General features: G+C 40.1%; 1 protein-coding gene across 1 annotated transcript; it reads left to right on the forward strand.

The window, feature by feature from the left end:
• The first annotated feature begins 724 nt into the window (after window positions 1–724).
• Window positions 725–10,296, forward strand: LOC142964424 (long-chain-fatty-acid--CoA ligase ACSBG2-like). The gene is made up of 14 exons (XM_076104740.1): window positions 725–1,106; window positions 1,210–1,346; window positions 2,703–2,986; window positions 3,341–3,429; window positions 3,882–4,002; window positions 4,097–4,177; window positions 4,370–4,519; window positions 5,409–5,576; window positions 5,660–5,841; window positions 6,234–6,467; window positions 7,869–8,086; window positions 8,385–8,524; window positions 8,614–8,857; window positions 9,195–10,296. Exons 1-14 carry the CDS (start codon window positions 1,042–1,044, stop codon window positions 9,284–9,286), a joined length of 2,205 nt encoding a protein of 734 aa, XP_075960855.1. The 5' UTR covers window positions 725–1,041; the 3' UTR covers window positions 9,287–10,296.
• Window positions 10,297–13,305: the final 3,009 nt, after the last annotated feature.

The raw sequence follows: 13,305 nt of genomic DNA on the forward strand, positions 1-13,305 counted from the left end.
CGGAAAAGTTTCAATTTTATGATCTTTTTTTGATGTTGCAGTGTGTGAAAAAGACTTGTGTCGTTGTTGTCATACGTTGCTATTGGGACTGCGTGTCTTGTATGAGGATGATGCACTTTGAATATCTTTGATTACTGACATGTTACAGCTCGTTTTCTGCTTCAGCTGAAAATAATAAATGAATTTCACAATTTAATTTAAGATTCTACGGCTGAGAAAAATATACTGCTACGCACACTGATGATACCTTTGATGTGTAGACAGAACAAATTCATTCGTTAGTCTTTGGGCTGCATGGTCAATGTGTTTAAAACAAACACATGACTAAGAGATGGAAATACTTGATGTGAGCAAGCCGCTTACTTTTAATTGTTTGATCAACCGACTAAGTCTTTCTCTAAAACCCCCCTCCACAATGAATAAGTAATTCTTACATACTGAGACTAAATACCTGGAATTACTCTGGGCTTTCAGTTAACCCCTATAGGACTCTTATAGGACTTTCTACTCACTTTCTGCTACACAGATTTCTTCAAAGGTAACGTCTGCTTATAGTTTATTTTTTTGAAGATACAGCTTGTGACCATAAAACACAGTAGTTAAGTTGTTTGTGAACTAAACTGCATTATTTCACTCTGCAGTACATTCATAAGAGAACTGAATCAAGGAAGATCTCAAGTCAAGCTCAATATTTTAAATTTCATCTAATACGTGAAACGTTGGTTTGTTACTTTGTTAACTGGAATTAAGTAGAGATGACTGAGATGCAGTGTGTTGTGCTTCAATGTGTGATTATATGGGTGAAAGAGTATGAAAGCATGCAGATGTCCTCCAATGCTTTCTGGCACAATATTCAGAGTTTCAACATTTTGTGATGGCGGTCATTGACTCTGACCTGTTGCAATGTTTGTCAGTGTTACATACAGTATATGACCAGAGCGGTGCTGTTTCATAACTGGAATTCTTATTTACTTGTAGGATAGCTGATTGTACTTAACGCCCATTTAATCTAGTTTTCTTTGTTATTCCAGCAAATACGAGATGAGTGTCCAAGAGGGTTCGGTTAAGAGCAGTGGTGTTGCAGTCATGGATGGTAGAGCTGAGAGGTATGCAAAATGATGCGTGTCCCAAAGTGAAAAAACACATCTTTACTATCAGGTAGATTTGATCCATTTGTACTATGTAATTAACAACTATGTTTGTCCACAGCATCTCTACCCAAAAGGCACCGTCAGACTCCACAAACGTAAAGACTCACCCCACCCTCATCCTCAATGAAGAAGCCACCACAGCTGAGCTCTGTGCAACATCTGAGCTGGAGGAAGCCACTGAAGAACTTTCACTAGGTACGAGTCAGAGTGCAACGTTAGGAGAAAGGAAAATGTGCATTCAAAATATTAGGTTTAGATTATAGAATATGGCACTGGTGCTTTATCACTCAAACTATCATGAACGCTTTGCCTGTTTACATTAATGGGTATATTTAATATATATATGGATTTTCTTTTCTATGTGTTATTTTCTCATTAAAGGTTTTTCACCTAAAAAGGCTTACATGGCTTAATGTCTTAGTGACTGAACCAACTAATATGCTGAACCTACCAAAATAAAAGTTGTTTGGGGAGACTCATCGATCCTTCTCAAGTGGGGAAACTGCAAATGTTTAAAAATAACTCCAGGAAATAATCTGATGTTAAAAACTGCCTCAAGAGGGAAAGATTTGGAAAGACTTGTCGAACTAGTAATTGTAGAGCACAGTTGTTCTCAATGGCTCCAAGGGCTGAGAGACACATTAACAAGACAATAAATGATAACAATATATACACGAAAACAATAAATTAGTAGGCTCCCCAAATATCGTCTTTTATAGTGAACACCTCTAAAAAAGATTAAAATGATAAAATCTGAGAAGGCGCCATCACTCTTAAGGTAAACACAAACATCTTGAAACAAATGCAACCTGTGAAAAAGGATATAGACATTCTGTCGCTTTAAAAGGTCAAAAGCCCCCAAATAGCTACTACTCTATTAGCAGCTGCATGAAGGGCAGAGTTTGAGAGATACTTACTGTAATGCAGTCTAATAAATCAGCAGGATTGTCAAGTAAATAAAGCTAAAAGATAATTTAGAGATCTCTTCAAATGACATCCAATACAACACAGCATAACCTTTCTATCCTTACGCTGGAGTCAGAGAATGACCCTCGTTCTCAGCTTAATTATCATTATGTACTTGTTGTCACTATGTGTTCTTTGTTTTTAAAGAGATTCTCAAATAGTTCCTACATTTTGGGTCGCTAAAATTCAAAGTGAAACAGCAACATTTGCTTTTGGATAATATAACTATGGAAAATGAAAAAGGGAAAAAGGAAAAATGCGAAAGAAGATGGATAGTATGTTAAGTAATAAAAGCCTTTCACCAAACTTCCTCTAACCAAACCTGATCGGTAGGTAGGCACTGGCATTTATGTTTTGTCTCAGGTATCGTTATAGCCCTCCCACAGTCACAGCACAACTTGTAAATCGTGTTGCTCTGACAATTCATGTGTAAGAAATCTACAGGGTTAGTCCAGAGATGTCTGTAGTCCTCTCATAAACCCGACTCTTCTTCTTGAGCTTGCTGTCTCGGTTTGGTGAGGGTGTCTTCTGAATTGTTGTTATTAATTGCGAGTAAATACGGCTGTCCCTGTTATCCCAATACAGAAGAGCCCAAGGCAGTTCCCTTGTTGAGGGCGAACGGACCAGCACCTCTGGCCCCAGCGGACCAGCTATGGAGCACCAGCAGACACAAGGCAGTCAGGCTGAGGATGGAGGGCTCGGGCCCGGCCTCAGAGACTCCCATCACTGTCCATCAGCTGTTTCTGGAGACGGTGGAAGCGTACGGGGATCATCCAGCCTTGGTTTCCAAAAAAGAGGGCCAGTGGGTGACCCTGACATGGAGGCAATACTATGAGCAGTGCCGGGCAGCAGCTAAAAGTTTCCTCAAGGTTTGTTTGCAAATGAACTTGTGCAGTGGCTTATTGTGGGCTTTTTTGGTTTTAGCCTGGTCTTCAGTAAATACATAATCTGTGGGCCAGTAAAAATGTCTTGTTTGTCCTGTTTTGTAAACAGTAGCTCAGAATTTCCTCTCTCTCTCTCACTGAAAATCAACACTTGTGTGTAAAAATTCACAGCTTGTGTTCCACCTCCTGTTTCATGGACATGTTTGTGTCCCATGAGGTGGAGTGGCTTTTGAAACAAGATGTAGGTCAAGAGTAATGGAGGCACTGTGCTGCTGTGTCATTAAAGATACATGCTCTTTTGAAAAAAAGAAAAACAACAACAACTTGTCTGCTTTATAGTTGGGGCTGGAGCGTTACCACGGTGTGGGTATTCTGGGATTCAACTCCCCCGAATGGTTCATCTCAGACATCGGCTGCATCTTAGCAGGGTAAGATCACAATAAAGGAGGAAGATAAAATTCCATGTAAACTTGTAGAGATGCCTGAGCATTGTTTCATGCAACACTACACATTTATCTCTGTCCATGCTCATCTCAACGTCCAGCTCAGTGTCCCCAGCCTCAGCCGTTAAGGCCGTACCAGTTAGAAGTCTCATAATGTGGGTGTGAAACTTCTATCCAGCCGTTCTCCTCAGATTAATGAGCAACATTGAAGTTGTGTATTTTATGCAACTATTCAAAGACTTAACAATTAAGAATTAAGAATTAACAGATAAATCAAACATTAACTTCAGTTATTTCTGATCAGTCTCTCTGAAAGACGTGCAATTATTTGTGAGACAAACTGTAGTCCAAAGAACAAAATCCACAGCACATTATGCAAGGAAATGTGTGCATTCAACAGAGGATTTCACTCTCTTATATCTGATTTTGTTCCATAGGGGTCTGGCAACTGGAATTTACACCACCAACTCGCCTGAAGCTTGTCAGTATGTGGCTGCCAGCAGTGAGGTCAACATCCTGGTAGTGGAGAACCAGAAACAGCTCGACAAAATCCTGCAGGTCAGGAGCTTTATTAGAGTGCTGTAATAACTATTGGTAAAGTTAGAAAAAAAAAATCTGTCCTCATATTGTTTAATTTGTATTTCCCCAACAGGTTAAAGATCATCTACCTCATCTGAAAGCCATTGTCCAGTATAAAGGCGAGCTGCAGCAGAAAGCACCATTCCTGTATACAGTACGTTTGCTCAGCAAACATATTGATGTAGCAGATAAGTCACATGGTTTCACCACTGACCTTTGTAATGCAATCATATTATCTTACTTGTGGTTTAAGAATTGAAATCAACTACATGTGACTGACCTCAAATGTTCAGTTCAGTCTGGATTTAGACTCACTTTATTTAACATTATCTCTGTATTTGTGTAGTGGGCAGAGTTCATGAAGCTGGGAGAGGATGTGCCCGACGAGCAGCTAAATGCTGTGATTGACAGTCTTCGGGCCAACGAGTGCTGTACTCTCATCTTTACCTCTGGAACCACTGGCAACCCTAAAGGATGCATGTTGAGCCATGATAATGTAAGTTATCTGGACAAAATACTTTCCTTTTCTTAGCTTTTATTATATTTTAACTAGTTATATATCATTCCTTCTTAGGGCTTGATTGACAATTGTTTTTACCATCAATTAATCTAATAATCAATTAATTATTTAAAAACTCCTGAAAACTGCACATCACAACTTTCCAGAGCCTAAGATGACATCTTCAATTCTCTTGTTTTGTTCGACCAAAAGTCCCAAACCTATAAATGTTCAATTAACAATGATATGTGACAAAGAAAAGCAAATCATCTCACTTGAGAAGCTGGAACCAGAGAATATCTACCATTTCTTCACTATTGAAGTAAAATACAATAAAATAATAAGAAATATATAGTGATTATGGTCACATATGATAGAAAACAGCAAATCAACTTGTATTGCAGAAGAAAGAAAAACATTAAAAAAAAACACAGCTGAATAAAAGGAAGTTGTTCTTTTGGGAGATACTAGAGCATTTTAACAGCATCAAATAAAGTGTTTATTTATGTAAATGAAGAGGACCCAACATAGAGCCCTGGGGAACTCCAAAAACAGTGTATGTATTATATGCTAACACATCAAATACTATCAGACAGGTAGCACCCAGACCAGACACCTATTGCAAAACTCACTGTTTCCTGCCTCCTTCAAGAGGATTTTTGGAACGAAAGACTGCACCACCATCTCATAAACACTGGCTGGTGGATGTGAAGACAAAACCTCAAACTGAAACAACTAAACCCTACGACTCTTGGCTCAGCCAGAGAGTTTTATAAGATGCTGATAACAGTCTGTGTGAACAATGTGTTTGCTGACTTGTTTTGTGGAAACTAAAGAAAGATGTTTGAGTAAATTAGTCTGATTCTGACTCCTCTCTAATATGCAGCTGACATGGACGGTCCACAGGGCAGCTTCCATGCTCAACTTAAAGCACACTGAGGAGAGGATGGTCAGTTACCTGCCACTCAGCCACGTGGCCGCCCAGCTAGTTGACATGTGGATGTCTATTTTGTGTGCCATGACCACCTACTTTGCAGAGCCAGACGCCCTCAAGGTAAGGATGCCTACTGTTGTATAAACATAGAATTATTAATGGTGGTTTACTATTTTTACTCTAATCCCCAATCATTTTTCCAGGGCTCCTTAGTAAATACACTTAAAGAAGTTCGTCCAACTTGTTTCGTGGGGGTTCCTCGAGTGTGGGAGAAGATGCAGGAGAAAATGAAAGCTGTTGGGGCCAAGGCATCCCCAATGAAAAGGAGAGTGGCGGGCTGGGCCAAGTCTATTGGCCTGCGGTACAACTACAGTGTCATGAACGGGTGAGACAGCAGCAAAGATTCCTTTAGAATTCATGTTAGCGTGCTAACACTTGCTAATTAGCACTAAACACAAAGAACCGCTGAGGCTGATGGGAAGGACATTAGCTCTGCATGCTTCTGTATGAGGTGTTTGACATTTTGACCTAATGATGGCGCTATATGAAAAGTCAGGAAATAACCAAAGTGGTTGCAAATTATCTTCAGAGAGACATGAATGTTTGTACCAAATATAATGGCAATACATCCAATAGTTATTTGTTTCTGGGCCAAACAGACAGACCAACATTGCCATGTTGGTAATGTTTCATTTGGAGCACAGTTCTTAATTCCTAACAAATCTTAACTTCAAACAAACAATGGGTGTAAATTTGACTTTATCTTTTTGGTTACAGGGAGAACCAGGTGCCCTGGGGCTTCATGTTGGCTAATAGTCTGGTCTTTAAGAAGGTCCGTGATTCGCTGGGCCTAGACCGCTGCAAGTTATGCTTCACAGGCGCTGCCCCCATCACCAAAGACACTATGGAGTTCTTCATGAGCCTGAACATCCCTTTATTGGAGCTATACGGCATGAGTGAAAGCTCCTGCCCACACACCATCTCCACTGACACCTATTACCACCTCACAAGGTGAGCAGCAAAGCATTATGGAACATTTCAACTATGATTAAAATGTGTTGCTGATATGGATGTGAGAATACTGTGACAACCTGTTTTTAATTTTCTCTCCAGTGAAAGTTTTAGTTAAAGTGGAACTTCACAGATTTTACAAATGTTTTGATGATGAGCAAGCTGATGTTCAGCCCCCACCTGAGGTCCTGACTGATGACCGATCCCATGAAGCTATAGGACTCCACAAAGTTGACTAGGGAGTCACATAGGGTGATAGGGACGACTGGGGCTGCGCTCCTCTTAAAATCCACAACTTCCACTGTCTTTAGACTTTTTGCTCTGAGTTGTCATCAGATGGTTAATCACCCACCTGTGGGCGGACTCATCCTCAACAGAGATGAGTCAAATGAGGTGTCATCCATGAACTTCAAGAGCTTGACGAACTGGTGACTGGAGGTGCAGCTGTTGATGTAAAGGGAGAAGATCAGAGGGGAGAGAATGCAGCTTTGAGGGGAACCGGTCGGTGCTGATGGTCCGGGACTCTGAGACATGTTTCCCCAGCATCAAGCGTTGCTTAGTGTCAGACAGGAAGTCTTTAATCTACCGACAGGTGGAGTCGGGGATGTGCAACTGACAAAGATTGTCCTGCAACAGAGTCGGGATAATGGTAAAATGAGGATCCCTCGCTAATAACTGGTGAATTCCATGTGACGTTTAGCACCGGTTTGTGATGTTTCCTCACTGCAGTGTGCAACATCTTCCTCCAGTATTTGGGATGTTTGTGTTCCAGTTCATTTTGTAAGCACTTTGGGCTGCATCTTTGCATGAACAGTGATAAAACAGTAAAGTTATTATTATTGTTATTAATATCATAGTTCAACTCACCGCATGTAGATTATGGGTGTAAGTCTGTCATTGGCCGCGTATCTCACACAGTATCCTCCTCTTCTTCCTCTATCTGTACTATTTATTTACCGTCATGGCGTCCTGTGCTTAGTGTTGCCCAAGATGATTGTGATTGGTTTAAAGAAATGCAAACAAGCCAGAGCTTTTTTTTCTCCTGTACCAGAATGATAATTTGTGGAACTAGACATTTCTTTAGCGCCGACACAGCGCTGTAGAGATAGGTCTGGCTATGCGAAACTATTATTATTATAACTTTTCTTGAGGGTTTGGAAGCAGACATTCATCTGTTTTTAAGAGGTCACAAGTCAAAAAAGTTGGGAACCACTGGTTTAATTAATCACAAATCAGCCGGGTTTGTACATTTTTGCATGAAAATGTTTTTCATAGTGTACTGACATTATGATATCTTATTTCTTTGTACTAAACTTTAAAGTAGCGGTGCAGTTGTAGCACAACATTTGGTCAGTTCAGGTCTAAATCAGCATGTTGCTGACTTGTGTTTTGTCTCTCCAGCTGTGGAAAAGTGATGCCAGGCTGCAAGACGAAGCTGGAAAACCCGGATGAGGACGGGAGTGGAGAGATATGTATGTGGGGTCGGCACGTCTTTATGGGCTACCTGGACATGCCGGACTTAACAGCAGAGGCTCTCGACCAGGACGGCTGGCTGCGCTCTGGAGATCTGGGAAGACACGACCATAATGACTTCCTGTACATCACAGGAAGGATCAAGGGTAAGCTGTTGTCCCTTTGGAGGGGCCTGACCGCTTGATCCACAGGACTGCACTATGTAACTGTATATAATGTTGACCTCCACCAGCTAGTAAAAAGTAAAAAGCTGCTCATTAATTGATGCATAAGTATTAACATTTATCTAATAATGTCATAATATAATATGTATTATTCTGCAGAACAAAGAGTTATACTTTTCATAATTTTGGTACATTTTGCTTAGTTTAGTTATAACATTGGACTCTGAACATTGTCAAACAGGTGACACACTTTTGCAACTAAACTGTCTTTTTTGCACAGAACTGATCATCACTGCAGGTGGAGAGAACATCCCTCCTGTGCCCATCGAGGATTCAGTGAAGGCCGAGGTGCCCATCATCAGCAACGCCATGCTGATCGGAGACAAGCTGAAGTTCCTCTCCATGCTGCTCACGCTCAAAGTAACCGGGCCTCCATTCCTGCACGCAGTCACAGCTACTGAATAAATCAATCAAACAAACACAATAATGGCCCTTCTCTATTTCCACAGTGTGTGGTGGATGACAGCGGCGAGCCCACAGACGAGCTGAGCCCCGAGGCTTTGATATTCTGCCAGCAGCACAACATCACAGCCACCAAGGTGTCCGAGATCGTAGCCAATAAGGAGCCGGCGCTCTACCAAGCCATACAGGAAGGCATGGACCGCTCCAACGCCAGAGCAACGTCCAACGCCCAGAAGATCCAGAAGTGGGTGATACTGGAGCGAGACTTCTCTGTCAGTGGAGGCGAACTAGGTGAGTTATTTTGCTTTGCTTCCTTCTTTTGGTATTCAAATTTGAGCAAAATCTGCACACAACACTATAATTAAGGTAATATTCACTACTGCTGTAATCTAGTTTAATTAGCCTTCAATCAGGGTCATGTCGTAATCAGACAAGGCTTGTGACTGTGCCGCATGCCAGAAAGCATTCCAGTGAACTCTGATTGGTACCGATTGAATCTCTCCCTCTGAGATATTTTTAAAGCTACAGTGGGTCAAATGTTGTCACCGTGTGAGTGTCGCTCAGCAGAGACTTAAGCTTGAGATTTAGATTTAATTAACCTGCTTTTTTCTTTTTTCCATCTGTGCAGGACCTACCTTGAAACTGAGGAGGCCCATTGTTGTGAAGATGTACCAGGAGGAAATAAATGAATTGTATGCAGTGGCCACAGAAAGACAGTAGACTGTACTGCACAGAGATGAGATAATACCTGGGGCATGTTTGTATTGTGCCCAGACGTCTTGTTGAGAAATGTATAAATCTATTTTTACCTGCATGTTTAAAGTGCAAAAGAGACTGAAATTATGTTGTATTTAATGGATTAAATTTAATGTTTGTGCTGTTTTAATATGTTTCTGTATAATGTGTTCTGATCCCTCTCCCAGGATGAACAGAAGTGCATTAGATGTCATGTGTAAACATACAGTTTCAAAGCAGCTGTGCACATTTTGTAAATAAAACATCCAAATCAAAGCCAAATCTTGCCATTTACTGTTGGCATACAGATGCATTGTATGTCATCACACTGGGAAACACTGAATGGTGTCAGTCATCATTTTTACATTTTTTTTTAGGGACATTTTTTGATTCGACTGTGGCCTTAAAGATGAAACTCTCATGTCCTGGTCATCAGCATACCAGTATGTATTTTATTTTTGAAGCAGAAATATCTATTTAAAGATTTTAAGGCATTAATTGCCAGTTTTCTGCCTCATGCTTTGATATTATCCACATCTAGCAAAACTGCAGACATCACCTCTAAAGACTGGATGGAGCTGATGTTTCAATAAATATATCTAATGGAATCCAATCACGTGCAATCAAGTGCAAATTGTAAAGCATACATTGTAATTTGTGCTTCTCCATGTACAGTTTGACAAATGTTTTGTGATTGATGTCCCGTGATTGTCAATATAAAAAAGTGACTGACCGAACTAGTTTCAAAAATGTGCTTTTAATTAAAAAATAAAAAGAGAATATATCTGAACATCTCATCTCATCTTGACCATTTAAACTATTTGTACAGGGTTGGGCTGATGGCTGCACATTCCCTACAGCGTGACATCAGGTCTAATAGATCTGGCACATCAACACACTCATGACCTCTCACCCAATTCTCTATTTTGTGTTGTCCTCTACCAATCATACCTTTAGGTCAATATAAAATAAATATAAATTATAGAAACATTGAACTTTTCTTGCTTCATGACCAACAATGCTTTTTGCCAATCCTGCTTTTAGAAAAAGGCCCCACTAGCGAAATAGTTGAAAACACTTCAACCTGTGAAGGACTTGAGACGCTCACACCCTCACTTCATTTAAAATGCAGCAGCTAAGATTTTAACCATGCAGGACCAATAAATAGACAAGACTCTCTGTCCACTACTAAGAATGTTGCAATCCTGATTACGCCATGATCACTTGAATGAAAGCCAGCCAGGTGTGGCCCAAAGTGCTGCATACTTAAAGCATTTAACTCACAAGTGCAACAAACATGTTCTGCCATGTGTGATAAGTGTTGCTTGAAGATTTCAAAGCATTAATTGCCATTTGTTTTGCCTCATGCTTTGAGATTATCCACATCTAGCAAAACTGCAGACTTCACCTCTAACGACTGGATGGAGCTGATGTTTCAATAAATATATATATGACATAAGAATAGAATCCAATCACATTACTCATTTTTCAACAGTAGTTGTAATTGAAGAGCAGATTATGGATGTGCTGTTGGTGTAGCGCTGCCATCATGTGGATGAAATGATGTACTTCAATCACGTGTAGGAGCCATCATGAAGCAATAAGTGCTTCCCACTGATAGTAGGAACACCAACATAATTGAATGGTAAACTTATTGAGGTTTTCAAACGTATAAATCAAGAATATGTTGAACAAGAGTAACCTAAATATTTACGCTCATTTGACGAGTCAAGCGCACCACAATCTGAAATATACCTAATTTAAACTAAAGGGCCTTGCCCCAACCTATTTAGAATATAGCCCCAGACCAGAAGTAAACAAACAGGTGTGACAGGTTGTAAAAGTACTTTAGACCATTTAGTGATGTGTACCTATACCTGCAGTACCTTTTTTAAGTTCAAGTAATTTGCATTCATCTTAAATATTCGAACAAGCTCCCAGTTTACTTCCTGGATTAGTTGTTGTCACGTATGCAGCCCATAGGGAAGATTTACACTAAGCAGAGGAACAGTAGCATCTCGTTTGAAACCATCTAAAATCATACAGTCAGGAATTTGAAAATAAAAAATAAAATTGCTGCTAATGTTTTCTGAGAGGAGTTGATTCTATTGGAGGGCATACAAATTACAGTATTACATACATTGTTAGAACATAAATCACACAAACTCTATATGTGTACTGGGCTGTATTAGTTATTAACAGTCAGCAATATGCATGACCACAGTCAACAATATTATATTAAAGTGTAGCAAGACAATTTTATTCATGTAGCACATTTCATTAAAGTCAAATTCCCTTACTAACCTCCACAGATGGCATGTGCCCAGATATTAGAAGTGAGGGTCGGAGTCTAGACAGATGTGGTGTGACTGGGTGGTATGATTTAGTGACATCGGTGCCCGTGAGCAGGGTGGGTGGGGGGGTGGTTGAACTCTCCTCAATATTTACTTTTTAACCAGACAAAAGAGGAAACGAGGGCTGTAGTAATGACACGTAACAAGTATTGATCTATGGACATTTTAAGTAGAAATCATGGATTCTTACTGATTTCTCTTGTGCACTTTTTTTTTTACCAAGAAGTAAATAGAGAAGTGGAAGAATTAAGAGTTCTTAAGAAAATGTAGACACTGCAAAAGGTGTATTATATCCCTAATATTTTTGTGCATTTTAACGTGTATTGCCAATATATTGACACTTCTTTCTTGAGGTGTCAATCAGGTAGAAAAAGTTAGAGTTACACAAGTTTTGTTGAACTGTTGAAAAACTGTTTTTATGGTTCAAAGTCTCATCTCTCCTCATGAACCTGAGAGAACCTACCTAGTTACAGTATATCATTACCCTTGGTAGGTCTGGTCATGCATATCTGATAATGATGTGTCTTCATGAGTGACCACACAAATGCACACACACACACACACACTACCCACTAGTTGTCTGCTAGTATCATTAATATAAACAAAGCAGGTTTCTACCAGTCGCAGGATGTTTGTGTGTCTGCCTCACCTCGAGGAGCAGTAACCTTTTGTCAAGCTTGTTGGTGGATCTTTAACTGGTCGACTCGGCAGTTGTTTAGAGGATTGCGAAAGTCTTTCAAGCTCTGGACATGAGGCGTGAGTGCAAGGGAAGCTGGCATGCATTTCAGGAAGTCCTCTTTAGGCTGATGCTCTCTCCAGGGAGCAACAGTCAAACACCTGCGCCGGACAAAGGTTGATCGGGGTCTGTCCTGCACCTGATGACTTGTCAATCAGTCCTGTTCCAGAAGAAGGTAGGACAAGTTTCAATTTTAAGATCTTTTTTCACGTTACAGTGTGTGAAAAAGACTTGTGTTTGGGGAATTTTGTTGTCATACGTTGCTATGGGGACTGCATGTCTTGTATGAGGATGATGCACTTTGAATGTCTTTGATTACTGACATGTTACAGCTCCTTTTGTGGTTTAGCTGAAAATAATAAATTAATTTCACAATTTAATTTACGATTTTAAGGCTGAGAAAAATATACTGCTATGCACACTGATATCACTAGACACTGATATCTTTGATGTGTAGACAGAAGCAAATTAATTCATTCGTCTTTGGGCTGCATGGTCAATGTGTTCGAGACAAACACATGACTAAGAGATGGAAATACTAAATGTGAGCAGGCCGCTTGATCAACAGAGACAAAGTCTTTCTTTAAACCCCCCTCCACAATGAGTTGAGTGACTCTTACACAATCAGACTTAACATCTGGAACTACTCTGGGCTTTCAGTTATCTCACATAGGACTCTTACAGGACTTTCTACTACTCACTTTTTACTAGAAGATTGAACACAAAGTTTTCTTCAAAGGTAACGTCTGCTTTCTGGGTAATGTGCAAATCCAAGTCATTAGTGACACTGAAATCCATCAATATTTGCATAATACAAGACTTTGCCGTTGCCACTTCGTATTGCCACACTGTAGTTTTGTAAGTCGTATGAACTTTAGTCCAGAGAAATTTTGACCAAAGTTCTAAACTAGAGG

This window comes from Anarhichas minor, unplaced genomic scaffold (assembly GCF_050575085.1).
Source record: "Anarhichas minor isolate MPS153535 unplaced genomic scaffold, ASM5057508v1 ptg000030l, whole genome shotgun sequence".
Taxonomy (NCBI): Eukaryota; Metazoa; Chordata; class Actinopteri; order Perciformes; family Anarhichadidae; genus Anarhichas; species Anarhichas minor.